This window comes from Chiloscyllium plagiosum, unplaced genomic scaffold, assembly GCF_037043375.1.
Source record: "Chiloscyllium plagiosum isolate Xiang-an unplaced genomic scaffold, Cpla_swu_hap1 HiC_scaffold_13, whole genome shotgun sequence".
Lineage (NCBI taxonomy): Eukaryota > Metazoa > Chordata > Chondrichthyes > Orectolobiformes > Hemiscylliidae > Chiloscyllium > Chiloscyllium plagiosum.
In genome coordinates this window covers 19585294-19602101 of record NW_028270151.1, presented here as the reverse complement: position 1 = coordinate 19602101, position 16808 = coordinate 19585294, and the positions used below count along the sequence as shown (strand labels likewise).

Genomic DNA, 16808 nt, shown 5'->3' with positions numbered 1-16808 from the left:
GATTGGTTAAAAATATCTTAAGGTTGGCGCTTAAGGTACCTGCAATTCTAATACTGACATTCTCATCCTCAAAAGGCAATAGAAACGTTTTCTTTCAGGTAGAGGTGGATAGATTCTTCAAAAGCAAGGGATTCAAATGTTTACAGCATTAGTGGGATTGTGGAGTAAATAGATCAGTCATGATCTTATTGAAGGGCAGAGCAATTTTGAGGGATAGAACAGCCTACTCCTGCTCCTAATTTATATAAGTCCATAATCTTTCAAAAACTAAACACGGCATCAACTGTTTTATTAAGTTTTCTCAGTGAAAAATTAATCAGATAATCTTGAGAAGGTTGATGTGTCTGAAGACTTAGCCTCTATACAATTAGGTCTCAGTGTGACCAAGGTGGTGAGATATGATTTGCGATACTGGCTGTTAAGTGTGTTTGATTCTAGCTTCTTGGAATACAGAACATAAGAGGCCAGTCAGCCCACCATCTCTCTGCCCAGTCTTTCAAGATGCAAACCCATTCATTGAACTTTACTTCTCTTTTCCGCATTACACACAGTCCAATTTCTTTGTAAAATTACCTCCAACTCTGTTCCCACCACCATTTTCAGGCACTGCATTCCAAATCAAAACACCACAAAGCAAATTCCCCTCTTATCTCTCTAAATTTATCTCATTATTAATTGATCAATTATCTTAATTCTTGCCAAAGGAAACAGTTGCTTCTTATTTATTCTATCAAACATCTCCCTAACCTAATGTATGATTCATGTTATACTCTATATTCAAGATTTAAAACCACTTGAAACATAATTACAAATTACATACCTCCTTATAAGCACCAGTGCATTCAAAGTAATCCCGGGAAGGCAAGCCTAGGTGGGGTTGATCAATCTGTTAATTCACCAAAAGTTAAAATACATTTAATGTTACATCGATTGCAAATTTTTGACATCTAATCTTGACCTAGACATCAATGAAAAAGTAATATTGTTTTAACAATATGTGCTGCTGGCAATGTGTGAATTGGCCTGGTCAGGGAATTAGGAATTAAGCAATGAATCTCCAGAACCTGCTGGTAGAATTATAGATCCCTCCCCCCCTCCCACACCTCTTCTTTTAATTTCAACAACGATCCATTCAATCCTCATCTATTTTAGTTTTCCTCCTTACAGTCTGTAATGAGGACACATCATTTACAAAATCTACCCCAGCGTGACTTTTTCAATCAGGCAAAAAAAAATTTGAAATGTGCATGCTATGGATAAAAGTTATATTTTGCAAAAGAATGCATCAAAATGGCAGTTTTGCAAAAGAGAATTTTCTCAAAGTCACATACATGGATTATGTAAACATTGGAGTTCTTGTCATCTGTCCCAACAAAAAAGTCTATGATGACACGCTTTCCAAATCTGGCAGTCAATGTTGACAGGACAGTCTCAAGTGTCCAATTTTTACCTAGGAGAAAGCAAATACAAAACAGGATGACAAACTGGAAAACTTTTATTTCAAAGAATATTCCCTTGTCCAATGCAAAATGAAAAATCCTTCAGCAGGTTGTAGGAGGTTCGCAGGCCAGGACTTTACATCAGCCTGTGTGTCAACAATCAATGTTGTACCCATCTGTAACACTTTCCCCCGAGAAGATTTTAATTTTCTTTGAAAGGCACTCAAGTACTTGGCAATTTTATGACCTTAATCTGTGTATGAATTGCAAGCAGGCGTAGATCATTTCACCCCTCAAACCTGCATCACCATTCAATCATGGTTCATCGGATTACTCTACGTTCCCTCTTATCTACGATAATCTAACTTCATTTATCAAAAATCTATCCAGTTGTGCCTTAAAAATACCAAAGACTCTGCTTCCACCATCTTTTCAGGAAGAGAGTTCCACAGACACATGACCCTTTGGAAAGCTTCCCCTGATCTGTGTTAAATTGGCAAACCCGAGTATTGCAACAGTGATCCATGACTTTAACTTCATCCACAAGAGGAAATGTCTTCTCCACATCCACCTTGTCAAGACCCCTCAGGATTGCATCTATTTTAATCAAACCATTTAATCAAATCTTAGAACAGAGAAATCTGAGAGGGGATCTGATTAAATTGTAATAGATTATGAGGGGCATGGACAAGGTGGCTAGGAAACAGCTTTCTGAGGTTGGAGGTTGAATAACAAGGAATCACAACTTTAATGTGAAAGGTAGGGGGTTTAGAGGGGTTTTGAGGAAAACGTTTTCACCAGCACATTCATTCCACACAATTGCAAGGCTGTGACCATCTCCAATTAGAGACAATCTAACCACTGTCCCTTGAAATTTGATGGTGATGCCAATACCGAATCGCCCATTGTCAACGTTCTTGAGTTACAATTGATCAAAAACTCAACTGGACTCACCATATAAATAATGACTACAAGACCAGCTCAGAGCCTGGGAATACCATGACGAGTAAATCGCCTCCTGACTCCCCAAATCCTGTCTACCATCTGCAAGGCACAAGTCAGGAGTGTGACGGAATACCATCCACTTGCCTGGATGGGTGCAGCTCCAACAATACTCAAGAAACATGATACCATCCAGGGCTAAGTAGCCCACTTGATTGGCTCCACATCTACAAACATCCGCTCCCTCCACCGCTGACTCTCAGGAGCAGCTGTGTGTACTATCTACAAGATGCACTTCATCAAAACTCCTCAGACAGCACCTTCCAAACCCACAACCACCTCCACCTGGAAGGACAGGGTAGTAGGTGCAAGTGTCCCTCCAAAGCACTTACCATCCTGACTTTAGAAATATGTTGCCATTCCTTCGCTGTCACTGAGTCAAAATTCTGGAACTCACTCTCTAATGGCATTATTTGTCAACCTACAGCACATGTATTGCATCTCGCCTTCACCTTCTCAAGGGCAACTAGGAATTGGCAATAAATGATGTCCTCCCAGTGATGCCCATGTTCCACAAGTGAATTAAAAGATAAACCCAGAGGGTGCTAGGAATCTGGACTGCACTACCTGGGAGAGGCAGGAAATCAAACAGCCTTTAATTTGTGTTTGGATGAGCACGTGAAATGTCATCACATTCAAGGCAATGGGCCAAGTGCTGGAAAGTAGGAGGAGGGTGGATTTGGAGTCCTTTTTGGAAAAAACTCAGCAGGTCTGGCAGCATCTGTTGAGAGAAATCAGAGTTAATGTTTTTGGACCAATGACACTTCAGTGCTGAGTTTCTGCTTTTGTTTCTGATTTCCAGCTTCCATAATTCTTTTGGATTTTTAGAGTAGGCTTTTGTTGTACAGACTCAATGGGCTGAAGGCCCTTATCCATACTGATTGATTCTATAATTATAAGTCATCTTCTCTAAACTCCAGTGGACATAAGTTTTCACTGTCCAATCATTCTTCAAAAGGCAATGCATCCATTCCAGGTAGTTTGGTAAACCATCTCTGAACAGCTGCCAATGCACTGGCATCCTTTCCCAAACATTTGGGTGAAGAGTTGGGGGAATTTGGTTGAGGACTGGACATTAATTCTGCTATAAGTTACTAACTGGGCCATTCACAGCTATTGGTCTACATCATTAAGATCTTAACAACATGCTGTTACTTTTTATGTATCCAGATTCCCTGGTGTCTTTTCCCTGTTATTCCATTGAAAATCCTAGCTTCCAAGCACTAAGCAGCCTCCACCTATTACCTCACACTTTGCAATGGCCACCTTAGTTTCCCATTGATTTGTGTGGTCTGAAACCTTTTGAAGCCTTTCTATGCATTGGTGCAGTTCTCCACATTATTATATGGCCTTCAGTGTTAGCATTGTCTACATACTTGGATGCCACATCTTCAATTTTAGAATCCAGATTAATTATGCACACAGCAAACTATAATGATTCCATCAGAGAGCAGCAATTAATGGACTTGCAAAACTGGCATGAACACATTGTTTAATGCATGACAGTGATGGAGACACAGTGGTTCAGTGGTTAGCAATATTACCTCACAGCACCAGGGACCCAGATTCGATTCCAGCCTTAGGTGACTATGTGCAGACGTTCTCTCCATGTCCCCATGGGCTTCCTCCAGGTGGTCCAGTTTCCTCCCACAGTCCAAATATTTACAGGTTAAGTGAATTGGCTATGTTAAATTGCCCCCTCGTGTTCAGGATTGCGCAGGTGGGGTGGATTAGCCATGGTAAATGTGGGATTACGGGGATAAACTCAGGGACGGTGTCGGAATAGTTTGCTTTTCAGAGGGTTAGTGCAGGCTCAATGGGCCACATTGGCTTTTTGCGCACTGTAGGAGGAACCTGTGCTGTTCAACTTAACCAGTGGACTTTCCTTTCTTCAACTTAACAATTTGAATGAAATGCAAAAGTGCATCAAGCATTATAAAACCATGTTCTGATCTTACTGTAATTCTCGTCCCAGTTGTCTATTGCGACTGGCCAATCGAGTATACCGGTCATCATGCTAATTAGTGGTGTCCCACCTTTGCTTTCAATGGCAGCTGAAGTAAAAATAAAGTAAGGAAAGACATTAGTACACATCAAGGCGTACATGAAAATGGATAGATTATCCAATGGTACTCACTTTGATTTGTGCACGATTTATACAGCGTCTTTGCTTTCTTAATCGCTTCAGGATCTCCATTGTCTGGCTTCTCAAGGACATCTGGAATCAATGAAAAATAAATCATTAGTTTCAGCAAGACAACAGAGACATGTTTTCCTCAAGTTGCTCTGAGAACTTTTCCATCACCACTCAATGATATGAAATTGTTTCACCCAAGCTCAATGATCACAATAACAATAGGAAGAAGAGTAGTCCATTCAGCACTTCAAACCTATTTTTCCATTAATCACTTAGTGGATGGCGTGCAACAAAATCTATATAACCTCCTTTGCTCTGTCATCCCTTCCTGATACTATATGGGCAACTTTCTTTATGAGTGCCTCTTCTATTGAAGTATTTTAGGTCAGAGTTTGTCAGGAAATCAATGGAGATTCAGTGTTTTGGGCATAAACCCTTCATCAGGATTCTGAAACATCAAGCCTCCTGCTCCTCGGATGCTGCCTGGCCTGCTGTGCTTTTCCAGCACCACACTCAGCTCTGATCTCCAGCATCTGCAGTCCTTACTTTCTCTAGTTTATGACTGCCTTTTGAGTCATGCAACTGTCAATCTCCAGTGGGCAAGCAGAGTCAAACACAAGTGTGGGGTTGCAATTGTCAACTCTTGTTGGATGTATTCTTGTACATGTTAGAACACGGTCTCCAAACTGTTCTGCCACATCTCAAACTTCTATACTGCGCACCCAACTGGTCCATCATCACGATGCCCTGCCAACCCCTGTCCAATTGGGGAGTGAAGATTCTTCAATCTTATGATCTCATTTCCTGAATAATCAAACAGCTTATTTTCCTCCCTCATTTCCATTTCTTTTTGTTAACTAAAAACTTAGAAACCGAAGAAATCTTATGGTAATTAAATCAGCCACAATTATTCTCCTGAGAATGTTTTCAGTAGGTTACTGCTTAATTCCCTGTGATAGGATTATGGTTAGAATGCAGGACAATCTTGGAAAGTTGACAATGTTAGCTGGACTGCATTGCTATCATAAAGTTATAGAGTCATAGAGATGTACAGCACAGAAACAGACCCTTTGGTCTAACTCGTCCATGCCAACCAGATATCCTAAATTAATCTAGTCTCACTTGCCAGATTTGGCCCATATCCCTCTAAATCCTTCCTATTCATATACCCGTCCAGATACCTTTGAAATGTTATAATTGTACCTGAGTCCACACTTCCTCGGGCAACTCATTCCATACACACATCACCCTCTGCATAAAAAAGTTGCCTCTCAGCTCCCTTTCAAATCTTTCTCCATCAGCTTAAACCTATGCCCTCTAGTTCTGGTCTCTCCCACCCCAGGGAAAATACCTTGTCTATTTATCCTATCCATGCCCCTCATGATTTTATAAACCTCTATAAGGTTACCCATCAGCTTCCAACAGTCCAGTGAAAACAGCCCTAGTCTATTCAATTTCTCCCTATAGCTCAAATCTTCCAACCCTGGCAACATCCTTGTAAATCTTTTCTGAACCCTTTAAATTTCACAACATCCTTCCTATAGCAGGGAGACCAGAATTGCACATAGTATTGCAAAAGTGACCTAATCAAAGTCCTGTACAGTTGCAACATGATCTCCCAATGCCCATCTTCACGCTAAATATTCATTGCAGAACAATGAATCTACTTGTGCTTAACAGCAGTACAGTAAAGCCCACGATCAGTGCATTCCAGCATTAGATGCAGTTACAAGAGTACATCAGGACAGTTCAAAACTCACCTCTGCTGATATGTGGAATTTGCCAGCAGTTCCAGCTATGCAAGCTCTCCAACAGGCTATAAATTAACAGGTTACAGAGAATGACCTTCAACTTCAATTCCTCTCAGGTCAATCCATACTTTGCAACCACAGATGCAAAGTGTTACCTATCACAGATATCTTGGAAGTCACTGGTTCACAGATAATTGGTATTTCTTACATGGCAATATGTTTGGAGTTAAATTAAATTAAGTTGTTTGAAATACACAGTTTAGGCTAACGTGCTGAAGTCATTAGCCTGGTATCATCAATGGCTCATTAAATAGGTCACTCAGAATTGGTCATTGCTTCAATTCCAATACCAGAAAGCAGAACACATAATCCAGGCTGACACACTAAGTTCAAATACTGGCAGCGTGCAGAATTACTGCTGTCTGACTAATGAGACATTATACTAATTCCCTATCTGTAAAAAGCACCACAGCATTGTTTCAAAGAAGAGCAAGGGAATTATGGTTTGGATTCTGGGCTAATATTTATCCCTCAATAAGCACCCCTAAAATGATCTAATCAATACCTCATCTAATCATTACCTGTAGGATATTCTGGAGAAGAATTAACTGCTGTTTTCTTGCCTCACAACAGTGACTAACAAATTTCAAAAGTCCTTCTTTAGCTGTAAAGCAAGTATGTCAAAATACCTCAGAATTGCATTTGTCATTGCATTCCACAGGTCGCTAATCTGTTGAAACTCATTGGCTATAATTATATATAAAGAAAAGTCACTTGGCAAAAGGATAAGGCTTTTTCTTTAGCCAGAAGAAAGCCAAGTAGATGATCCATCTTGGCAGCCTTCAGACGTTCACAGCATTACAGAAACCAGTCTTCAGCCAATTTAATGTATTCCATGGCATATCGAGAAACAGCTGACGGCACTGGACACTGCAAAGGCTAAGGGCCCTAACAATATTTTGTCAATATAATCAAAGCTTATACTCCAGAACTGGCTGACAATAGTCAAGCAATTCCAGAACAGCTACAAAACTGCCATCTGCCCAGAAATACAAAAAGTTTACTCTCAGTGATAGAAGGTGCCATTGACAATGCTGTCAAGTAGGATTATCTCAACAATAACCTGCTCAGTGATCATCAGTTCAGTTCCGCTAGAGTCTCTCAGCTCGTGACCTCATTAAAGCCTTCGCCAACATGGACGAAAGAGTGAAACGCAATAGGAGAAATGACTGCCCTTGACATCAAAGGACTGTTGAATGACCATAGAATCAGGGAGCTCTAGCAAATCTGAAGTCAATGGAAATCGGGGGAAATCTTTCTGTTAGTTGAAGTTATACCTCAGATAAAGAATTGGGTGTGATCATTGGAGTATCTCAGCTCCAGGACATCACTGCAAGTTTTCCTCATAGTGTCGTAGGCCCAATTACCTCAGCTGCTTTGTCAATGACTATCTTTCCACCATAAGGTCAGAGGTGAGGGCATTCATTCATGATTGTACAATGTGCAGAACCATTCACATGTCCTCACATAGTGAACCTGGCTATATGCAAATGCAGCAGGGCTTGGACAACATCCAGGCTTGATCTAATATGTGGTAACTAACATCCACACCACACAAATGGCAACCAATGTCTGTTTCCAACAAAACAGAATCCAACCCTTGACATCACTGCTGCCTCACAGCGCCAGAGACCCGGGTTCAATTCCCGCCTCAGGCGACTGACTGTGTGGAGTTTGCACGTTCTCCCCGTGTCTGCGTGGGTTTCCTCCGGGTGCTCCGGTTTCCTCCCACAGTCCAAAGATGTGCAGGGTAAGGTGAATTGGCCATACTAAATTGCCCGTAGTGTTAGATAAGGGGTAAATGTAGGGGTATGGGTGGGTTTCGCTTCGGCGGGTCGGTGTGGACTTGTTGGGTCGAAGGGCCTGTTTCCACACTGTAATCTAATCTAATCTAATCTAATCTAATCTAATCCAATGACATTACAACTCTGACTCCCCTATTATCAACATCCTGGGGGTTACCATTGACTAGAATCTGACAAAACCTACGTCCCGATAACATTAACCTGGACTTTGGATTACTAGACCAATGACATTGTCACCATGACAGCTCTTCCTTATAATTTATTTATTGTCCTGGACAGTTACTGAACATATTCATAAGACAGTACCAATGTATTTTTAACAAAAGGAAATCAGGCTTCATTACACAAAAACTGGAGCAAGCAAACTATATTATATTATGTCAGAATTATTTGAAATCATCATATCACAAATAGCAGAAACAAAGATTTCACCCTTGTTCCCTCACAAAACCCCAGTGAAGGGTAACTCTGTTTCCACTTTAATGTTCTTTGTTTATTTACCACAACTATATTTGTTTTGTTTTTCCAACAAATGTTTACATTTACTGTTCACTAAGTTCTGTAGTTATTGTGTCTTTGTGAGGTCTTTAAATAAACTGCTAACACATCTCAGTTATTCCTGAACATGTATTCCTTAAACTTGTGCATTCAAAAGTCTTGGTGGATGTCTCCCTCTGTGACACCTTAAACACCTCTGTTTCTGAAGCTTTCTCTTACTAACTTCTAAATTGCTGAAGTCTTTTTTGTTCTGCCCTGACTAACTTCTAACTGCATGTAAACAACTTTCCGAACAACATACAATATGGAAAACAAAGCATAATTAAAGCTATACTTCATTCTACCTATATTAGAACCCAAGTTGCTTAATAATAATAAGATAGCATAACACTTCCATTACACATGCATGAAGAAGTTTTGCTAAATATCTGGAGGATTAATTGGACAGCATAATGAAAACCATAACTTGGAAGAAAATTGTCAACTCCAATCACCCTCTCTCTTAAATAATCAATAGAGATCTAGCATCAGGGCTCAATATTGGTGTATGACTAGATTCTACTTACATTGTGCATTCTTCACTGCTGGAACTAACCACCTTGGATGCCTTCAGAAACAGAACTTGCTACCAACAATATATAGGCCAAACTTTTACAAGTAAGCAGTGTTGGTCGTAAATCCTTGCTGACTGCCAACATAATAAGAGCCTACCATTTTCCCATTTTACACTCATAATGTACAAGTCCAAATAGAATTATAGATAATTTACAATTTTATACACGGGAGTAGATATTTTAGGACTTGGCACTGTTGACACAGAATGTAGCAAATTAATGAATAAAAAATAGGGATCGCAATTTCACGCTTTTCAGCAAGAGAGCTCGGAATGAGATGAGAGTTGTAAAGAGTAGGTATGCACTGCCTGGGAGAATGGTGGAGGTGGATTCCATTGGAAGCTTCAAAGGAAAGCTGGATATATATTTGAAAGCGATGAACTTACAGGGCTAGGGAGATAGGGCTGGAGAGTGGCACTACCTGGGTAGCTCTTTTGGGAGCTGGTAAAGACATGATGGGGTTGAATAGTCTCCTACTGTACTGTAAAATTCCATGATTCTATGTGAATTGTCTTAAAATGGGAGCACTAGGCTTACAATTTCTGTGTGCCATAAAATGGCCGCGCTAATCATTTACTTAAAATCAACACACAAACCTTCTCACTTGTGCAAATTTGGCAAGCTGAATACTGGGTGCTGAAGATGATCTTCTGAATTAATGGTATGCTTACCTGCACTCCTCACCAGGAGCAGACCTTTACTGGAAAAGCCAGCAATGTTTCAACAGCTGCTTTATTAAAAAAAACCTTCAAGCTCAAGATGATCATTTCACAAATAGCACACTGCTTCAATGGTTGCAATGCCAACAAAAGCTTCACCGCAATTTGACATTTTAATCACCTGTACTTCCAAATGCCTCACAGCTACAGCCACAATTTCCATAGATTAAAAAGGCACTGAGCTATTGAGGACAGAGAAGGTTCCACAGCCTACTTGTAGTTCCCATAGCAACAAAAAAAAGTGACAATACACAGGAAAGTAAAATTGCCATCAATGCACAATTTCAAATATTGTTCTAATAGATTTGCAGCTTAATCTCGGAGCTAATTTTTATAATGTGCCCACATTGTAATTAGGTTCACATGATAAGGAGTCTTCGTGAACAATTTTGAAATGTTGGATAGAATTTCATGCACTCCTCCATGATACGTTTGGTAGCAGGGCATTTAATTAAGAGAAAAAGAAGGATGGCAGGTGAGATCCTCATAACTTCCCCATCACTGCCCTAGTATGTGTGCGTGGCAGGAAGATTTCTAAAAAATATATATTCTTTCACAGAATGTGGGCATTGCCGGCAATACCAATATTGCCTGTCCCTAATTGGTCTTGAGTAGAATGATTTACAACACAATTTCAGAGGGCAATTAAAGGATCAACACATTGTTATGAGTCTGGAGTCACATGAGGCCAGATTGGATAATTTTGGGAGATTTCCATCCCCAAAGGATATGTTTGAATGAAGTGAGTTTATATGATAACCAGTGACAGTTATTACTGCCACTGTGTCTGAGTCTATTTTTATATTCCAGATTCGTTAATTTAGTTGAAATTCAATTGGCAGCCATGAATGGCCTTTCTGCATTTAATTGAGGAGACAAACATGGGCGGTAAGTGCCTTTTATGGAGATCATCTCTTGTCACTGATATTCATATGCAGTAGGCATCACCAGGTGGGACGCCCAAAAAGCAAACATTGTTATTGTGGGTTTTGCGGGTTTGTGAAAATGGCATTTCATAGTGACTTTCACATCCTTGATCTTTTTCAAAGCACTTTATAGCCAATGAAGTACTTTCATTAACATTATCATTATTTTCATTACCATTATTGAAGGAAACTCTGCAACCAATTTGTGCATAACAAAATCCCACAGACAATAACCAAATAAGCAGTAATCTTATCCATTCTAACGATATTGCTTGAGAGATGGATAGCTACAGGACACCAGGAAGAGCTTGCCTTTGAAATTGCTTCATGAATGTTTTACACTGAGAGGGTGAATGATACCTTGGATTGCCACCTTGTCTATAAGATGCCCCTCTGACAGAGCAGCACTCCATCAACACTGTACAGGGGGCATCAACCTTTTATTTATGGTCAAATCCTTGGAGTGAAATCTGAACCCATTCCACTTACTCAGCAGTGACAATGCTACCCTTAACTGATAAATATTTAAATAATTACATTGTTTTTATTGCCTGATCTTTGACCAGGAATTTCTCAGGTGATGTGTAATGCTTGTGACCTTTGGTTATTATGACAGCATTGCTGGGGATTTTTGTGGTAGCCTCAGCAAATTCTCATCGTCAAAGATAAATTTTAGTGCAAACCTCTTACTATGGAAATCAGTTGTTGTTGCAGCATTTAAAAGACTGTATCAAGTTCTGGTGTTAATCGTTAATAACAGGAGCTCCTGACACAAGTGCAACCATTGTAAACAGTGAAGATCCTCAATTGAGCGCCATTGAAATAGTGACTAGAAATTCATTGGGCCATGAGCCCAGTATGATGGCAAAATCATTGTAAAAATAAAAGGCAGATGCCATCACTATCCTGCAAGTGATGGGTTTTGTGAATAATGGCTTTGTCCTGCAACTCGGCAGTATCAATGATAGTTTCAGTCTCACGTGTGGGCAGGGCACTGGAGAGCTGGACTCTGTCACTATGGAATAATTGTGGGTTAGATAACTGATGAAAGACAGAGAGTTGAGCTTGCTGTTGAGAGTGGAGCAGAGGGAGTAGCCCATAGTCCCATGGAAAGGTTAAGAGGTGAGTCACTCAACACACCCCACAGCCATTCAAAGGCTGTCAATCTTTTGTTTGTTGGGGATCGAAGACCCGCCCATAAGAGTTGCTAGCCAATCAAATGGCTGGAGGTGATGGCCTCTGAATTGCATGTACTCCCAAAAAAATGTTAATAGTGCCTCGACCTTTTAATTACTTCAAGGTGTCACTGGGGTTAGGTTGGTTGGGGACGTAACAACTTGGGGACCCATGTCCATCTTCCACTTTTCTGAAATCCAGGTTCAAAACTATAATATGTATACTATGGATTTTACCACAAGCCATAAATTGCTGACACAATTGGAACTGACACTTTCAAAATAGCAATGGATGGATATGAATCGGAGTATGAATCTATGCCCAAGCTCTGCCATCAGCACAACAAAAGGGTGGCATGGTGGCTCAGTTGTTAGCGCTGCGGCCTCACAGCACCAGAAACTCAGGTTCCTTGACAGATGGGAAGTAGTCTAGATGCACAAATCTCCAAGGTAGTAGAAATGGCCTCCCACAATACTGGAAATCAACTGGAAAATAATGAAGGTGCATTCTCAGAATAGGTTCTTTGAGTGAAAGCCTTTCACTTGGACAAGTAAACAGATGTCAGATCTGAGTGCTTACAGTATCTTTTGAATATTTTTTATTCGGTTCAATTAAATCTCAACTATTCTTTTCTCCTTGCTTTCACTAACCTGTTTTCACTGACCATCTTTATGCATCTTTGGTTAGACTACAAATCCAGTTCTGGTCACCACATTTCAAGATGGACTTTAAGATGTTGCAATTGAGATTGACCAAATTGGTACCACTGGTGAGGTATTTTGACTGCAAGGTCAGGTTAGACACATTTGAGAAATTCTCCTTGAGCCAAAAGAGATTGAGGGGGTTTTAAAGCAGCGGTCAAAATAATGCTTCAGCCCAAATCAACAGGTGGTTTGACAATAAAAGTCTGCTGAGACAGATTGAAGATGTGGTGCACGGAACTCCATGGAGTCATCACAGAGAAGCAAGAAGCCTTGACCAATGATCCAAGGTAGTGCAAGGAAAAAGCTATGTGTTTCAGAGATTTGGAGAAGAAAAAGGCAAAGTGGAAAAAAGAAAATGGAAAGTCTGCAATACAATGGAAGGCAGCAACCATTAAATGACAAAAAAATAGGGTGGATGGCAAAAGTAACCAGTAAAGAAGTAAAAAAAAGTGTCAAATGGAAGTATAAATGGTAAGAGTAGACACCTCACCAGCAGATGCTGTCTGAAATAAAATCTTTCAGTTGAGCTGGAAGTTCATGGACCTGAACAGTTAACTCTGTGTCTTTCTCTCCACAGATGTTGAATGATCAACTGCTTCTAGCCTTTTCAGTTTTTAAGATTGGTAAGAAATTGACCTTCATCCTGTATAACAAAATTCATTACTTTGAATGATCGCTCTTCCATTTATGTTTTAATATCATTTGGCTGCAAAGAACCACCATCATGCTTCACTGCCTTGTCAGCACTCACTGTCTGAACTGATTAACAGTCATCAAGAGTGGGAATCATTGACAAACTGTCCCCATCTGAGGGTTACTTGGATCCATATTAGTGACCTGCTACTGTTTTGGCAGCTAACTCAGCGAGCTTAGGGTTCAAGTTTGAGACCTTCCAACAGGGCCTGCCTCTGGAGTTATGCCAGCAGACTTAAAGACCACAAATGTACATCTTTATTCAATAAAAAATGGAGACAGAGAACACAAAACTATCGGTCAGTTAACCTATCACCTGTCACTGGAAAATGGTAGAATCCATAATTGAGGAAATTGTAATGGGATATATAGAAAAACCATAAACACAATTTGAGTCAATATGGGTTTATAAAAGGGTGTTTGGCAATTTTACCAGAGTGCTTTGAAGATGTAACAGGCAAGACAGATAAAAGTAAACAGTAACAGAATGTTAAAAATCACAGAACACCAGGTTATAGTCCAACAGGTTTAATTGGAAGTATACTAGCTTTCGGAGCGACGCTCCTTCATCAGGTGATTGTGGAGGGATCGATTGTAACACAGAATTTATAGCAAAAATTTGCAGTGTGCTGTAACTGAAATTATACATTGAAGAATTGATTGTCTGTTAAGCCTTTCATCTGTTAGAATACAGTGATAGTTTCACTTCTTTCATGTGTAAATCACAAAACCCTTTTTTTTAAAGTTGCATTCTCGGGTTAGCTGTTAACAATGGTGATAGCTAGACAATGTGTTGAAGGTGTTAGCCCCCTGTGTTCTCTGTCTATGACCTGATGTTTAGATTTATTCCAATCTAAAAAGTGAAATAACAGTTTTACATAAATTCATGCAGTTTTTGAGCTCAGAGTTCGACATGAATCTATGTGGTTTTTGAGCAAAGTGCAATGTAACTCTGAAAGTACCAAAAAAATTCACCACACACAATATATATGTGTGCATGTGGGTCTTTGTCTGTCTGTGTGTGTGTCTGTCTGGGGTGGGGGTTGTGAATGTGAGAAAGTGTGTGTGTAGTGAGTGCAGAGTGTCTTAGGTCTGTGAGGGGGTGCATGTGTGGGAGTCTGTGTGTCTATAAGGGTGTGTGTGGGTGTCTGTGTGCGCGTCTGTGTGTATCTGTGTCCGTGTGCATGTGAGAGTGTGTGTGTGTGTGTGTAGGAATATCTGTGTGTGTGTGTAATGCAATGGTGATCACCTGTAATGTGACATGAACCCAAGGTCCCGGTTGAGGCCCTCCCTATGGGTACCGAACTTAGCTATCAGCCTCTGCTCAGCCACTTTCCTCTGTTGCCTGTCCCGAAGTCCACCTTGGAGGATGGTCACCCAAAGGTCCGAGGCTGAATGTCCTGGACCACTGAAGTGTTCCCCAACTGGGAGGGAACCCTCCTGTCTGTTGATTGTTGTGCGGTGCCCATTCATCCGTTGTCGTAGCCTTTGCTCAGTTTCCCCAATGTACCATGCCTCTGGGCATCCCTGCCTGCAATGTATAAGATAGACAATGTTGGCTGAGTCGCATGAGTACCTGCCATGTACACGGTGGGAGGTGTTCCCACGCGTAATAGTGATATCTATGTCCACAATCTGCCACGTTTTGCAGCGTCCACCATGACAGGGTTGTATTGAGTTGTCCTGAGAGCCGGGCAGTTTGCTACGAACAACGATCTGTTTGAGGTTTGGCGGTTGTTTAAAGGCAAGTAGTGGAGGTGTGGGGAAGGTCTTGGTGAGGTGCTCATCTCCATTGATAATGTGTTGCAGGTCACGAAGAACATGGCGTAATTTTTCAGCCCCTGGGAAGTACTGAACAATGAAAGGTACCCTGTCAATTGCAGCCCGTGTCTGTCTCCTGAGGAGGTCATTACGGTTCCTTGCTGTGGCACGTCGGAACTGGCGGTCGATGAGTTGAACATTGTACCCTGTTCTTGTGAGGGCATCCTTGAGTACTTCTAGGTGTCCATCACGTTCCTCCTCATCTGAGCAGATCTGGTGTATGTGTAGGGCTTGTCCATAGGGAATGGCTGTTTTAATATGTTTTGGGTTGAAGCTGGAGAAGTGTAGCATTGTGAGGTTGTCAGTGGGTTTGCGGTAGAGTGTGGTGCTGAGGTGTCCATCCTTGATGGAGAGGCACGTGTCCAAGAATGAGACAGAGAGTTGAGAGTAGTCCATGGTGAGTTTGATGGTGGGATGAAAATTGTTGATGTCACTGTGTAGTTTTATCAGTGACTTCTCGCCATGGCTCCAGAGGAAGAAAATGTCATCAATGTACCTGGTGTACAATGTCGGTTGGAGATCCTTCCAGAGGAAGAAAATGTCATCAATATACCTGGTGTACAATGTCGTTTGGAGATCCGAATCTCCGAATCAGTAACAGAATGTATTTTGATTTCCAAAAGTAATTTAATAAAGCCACACAGAAAGGTTACTACACAAGATAAGAACTCATCGTGTCTGGGGCATGGATGAGTATGGATTTGAGAATTGACTAACTAACAGGAAATGGGATAAATGGGGAATTTTTGCATGACAAACTGCAACTGGTGGAATGACACAGGAATCTATAGCAGCGTTTCAACAGTTTGCAATCTATCTTAATGACAGTGTTTTGTCCATCTGTTTTGTCTAATCTGATCCATCAGAACCCTGAGTTAAACCTGACTTAATAGATCATAGGTTTTACTTTTGCAGTTTGGTTATCATAGTGTTCTGTCATTGAATATGTTCACAAGAGGCAGCCATTAGCAAAATAACACATGTTTATTACACAAAAGAAAACAAAGCTTTATGAATGTAACAATTTAGAAAGACCTTAACATAAACAACAAAAATGATTCACACTTGCCCCAGCAAACGCCTTTACAGTTACTCAATCGCAGCAAAGTGACACTTCTTTTTAATTCTTTTAGATGTTTTACTCAACTTCTAAGTAAGGTAGTCTTGACACTTTTTTTTTAGCTTTGACAGCCTTGAGGCTTTTACAAATGTTCACAAGCTGGAGACCTATATAATGTGAACTCTCACAGTCTGGAGATTTTGATTAATAAAAAAAAAGCTGTCCTTCCGCACGGATGAATTCTCTTATTTTGATCACAATGTACTGCTAACTTCTGACCATTTATTTCTATATAAATCATAAAACCTCAACTTTGTAAATATGCAGCAAATTATTTTTTCAATAGCTAATTAAGCTACTTAAATCAGAAGCTTTCTGAAAAATGATTTTTTTTATAGTCACT

General features: G+C 40.5%; 1 protein-coding gene across 2 annotated transcripts in view; it reads right to left on the bottom strand.

The window, feature by feature from the left end:
* The window catches only part of LOC122556163 (neprilysin-like), a 185017-nt gene that overhangs the window by 93604 nt on the left and 74605 nt on the right, over positions 1-16808 (bottom strand). For both annotated transcript variants that reach the window (XM_043702673.2, XM_043702674.2), the window contains exons 5-8: positions 4579-4659; positions 4400-4495; positions 1332-1450; positions 821-886 (exon numbers count right to left, since the gene is read on the bottom strand). In XM_043702673.2, the coding sequence (XP_043558608.2) occupies positions 821-886; positions 1332-1450; positions 4400-4495; positions 4579-4659 (362 nt within the window). The remainder of the gene's footprint in view (positions 1-820; positions 887-1331; positions 1451-4399; positions 4496-4578; positions 4660-16808) is intronic.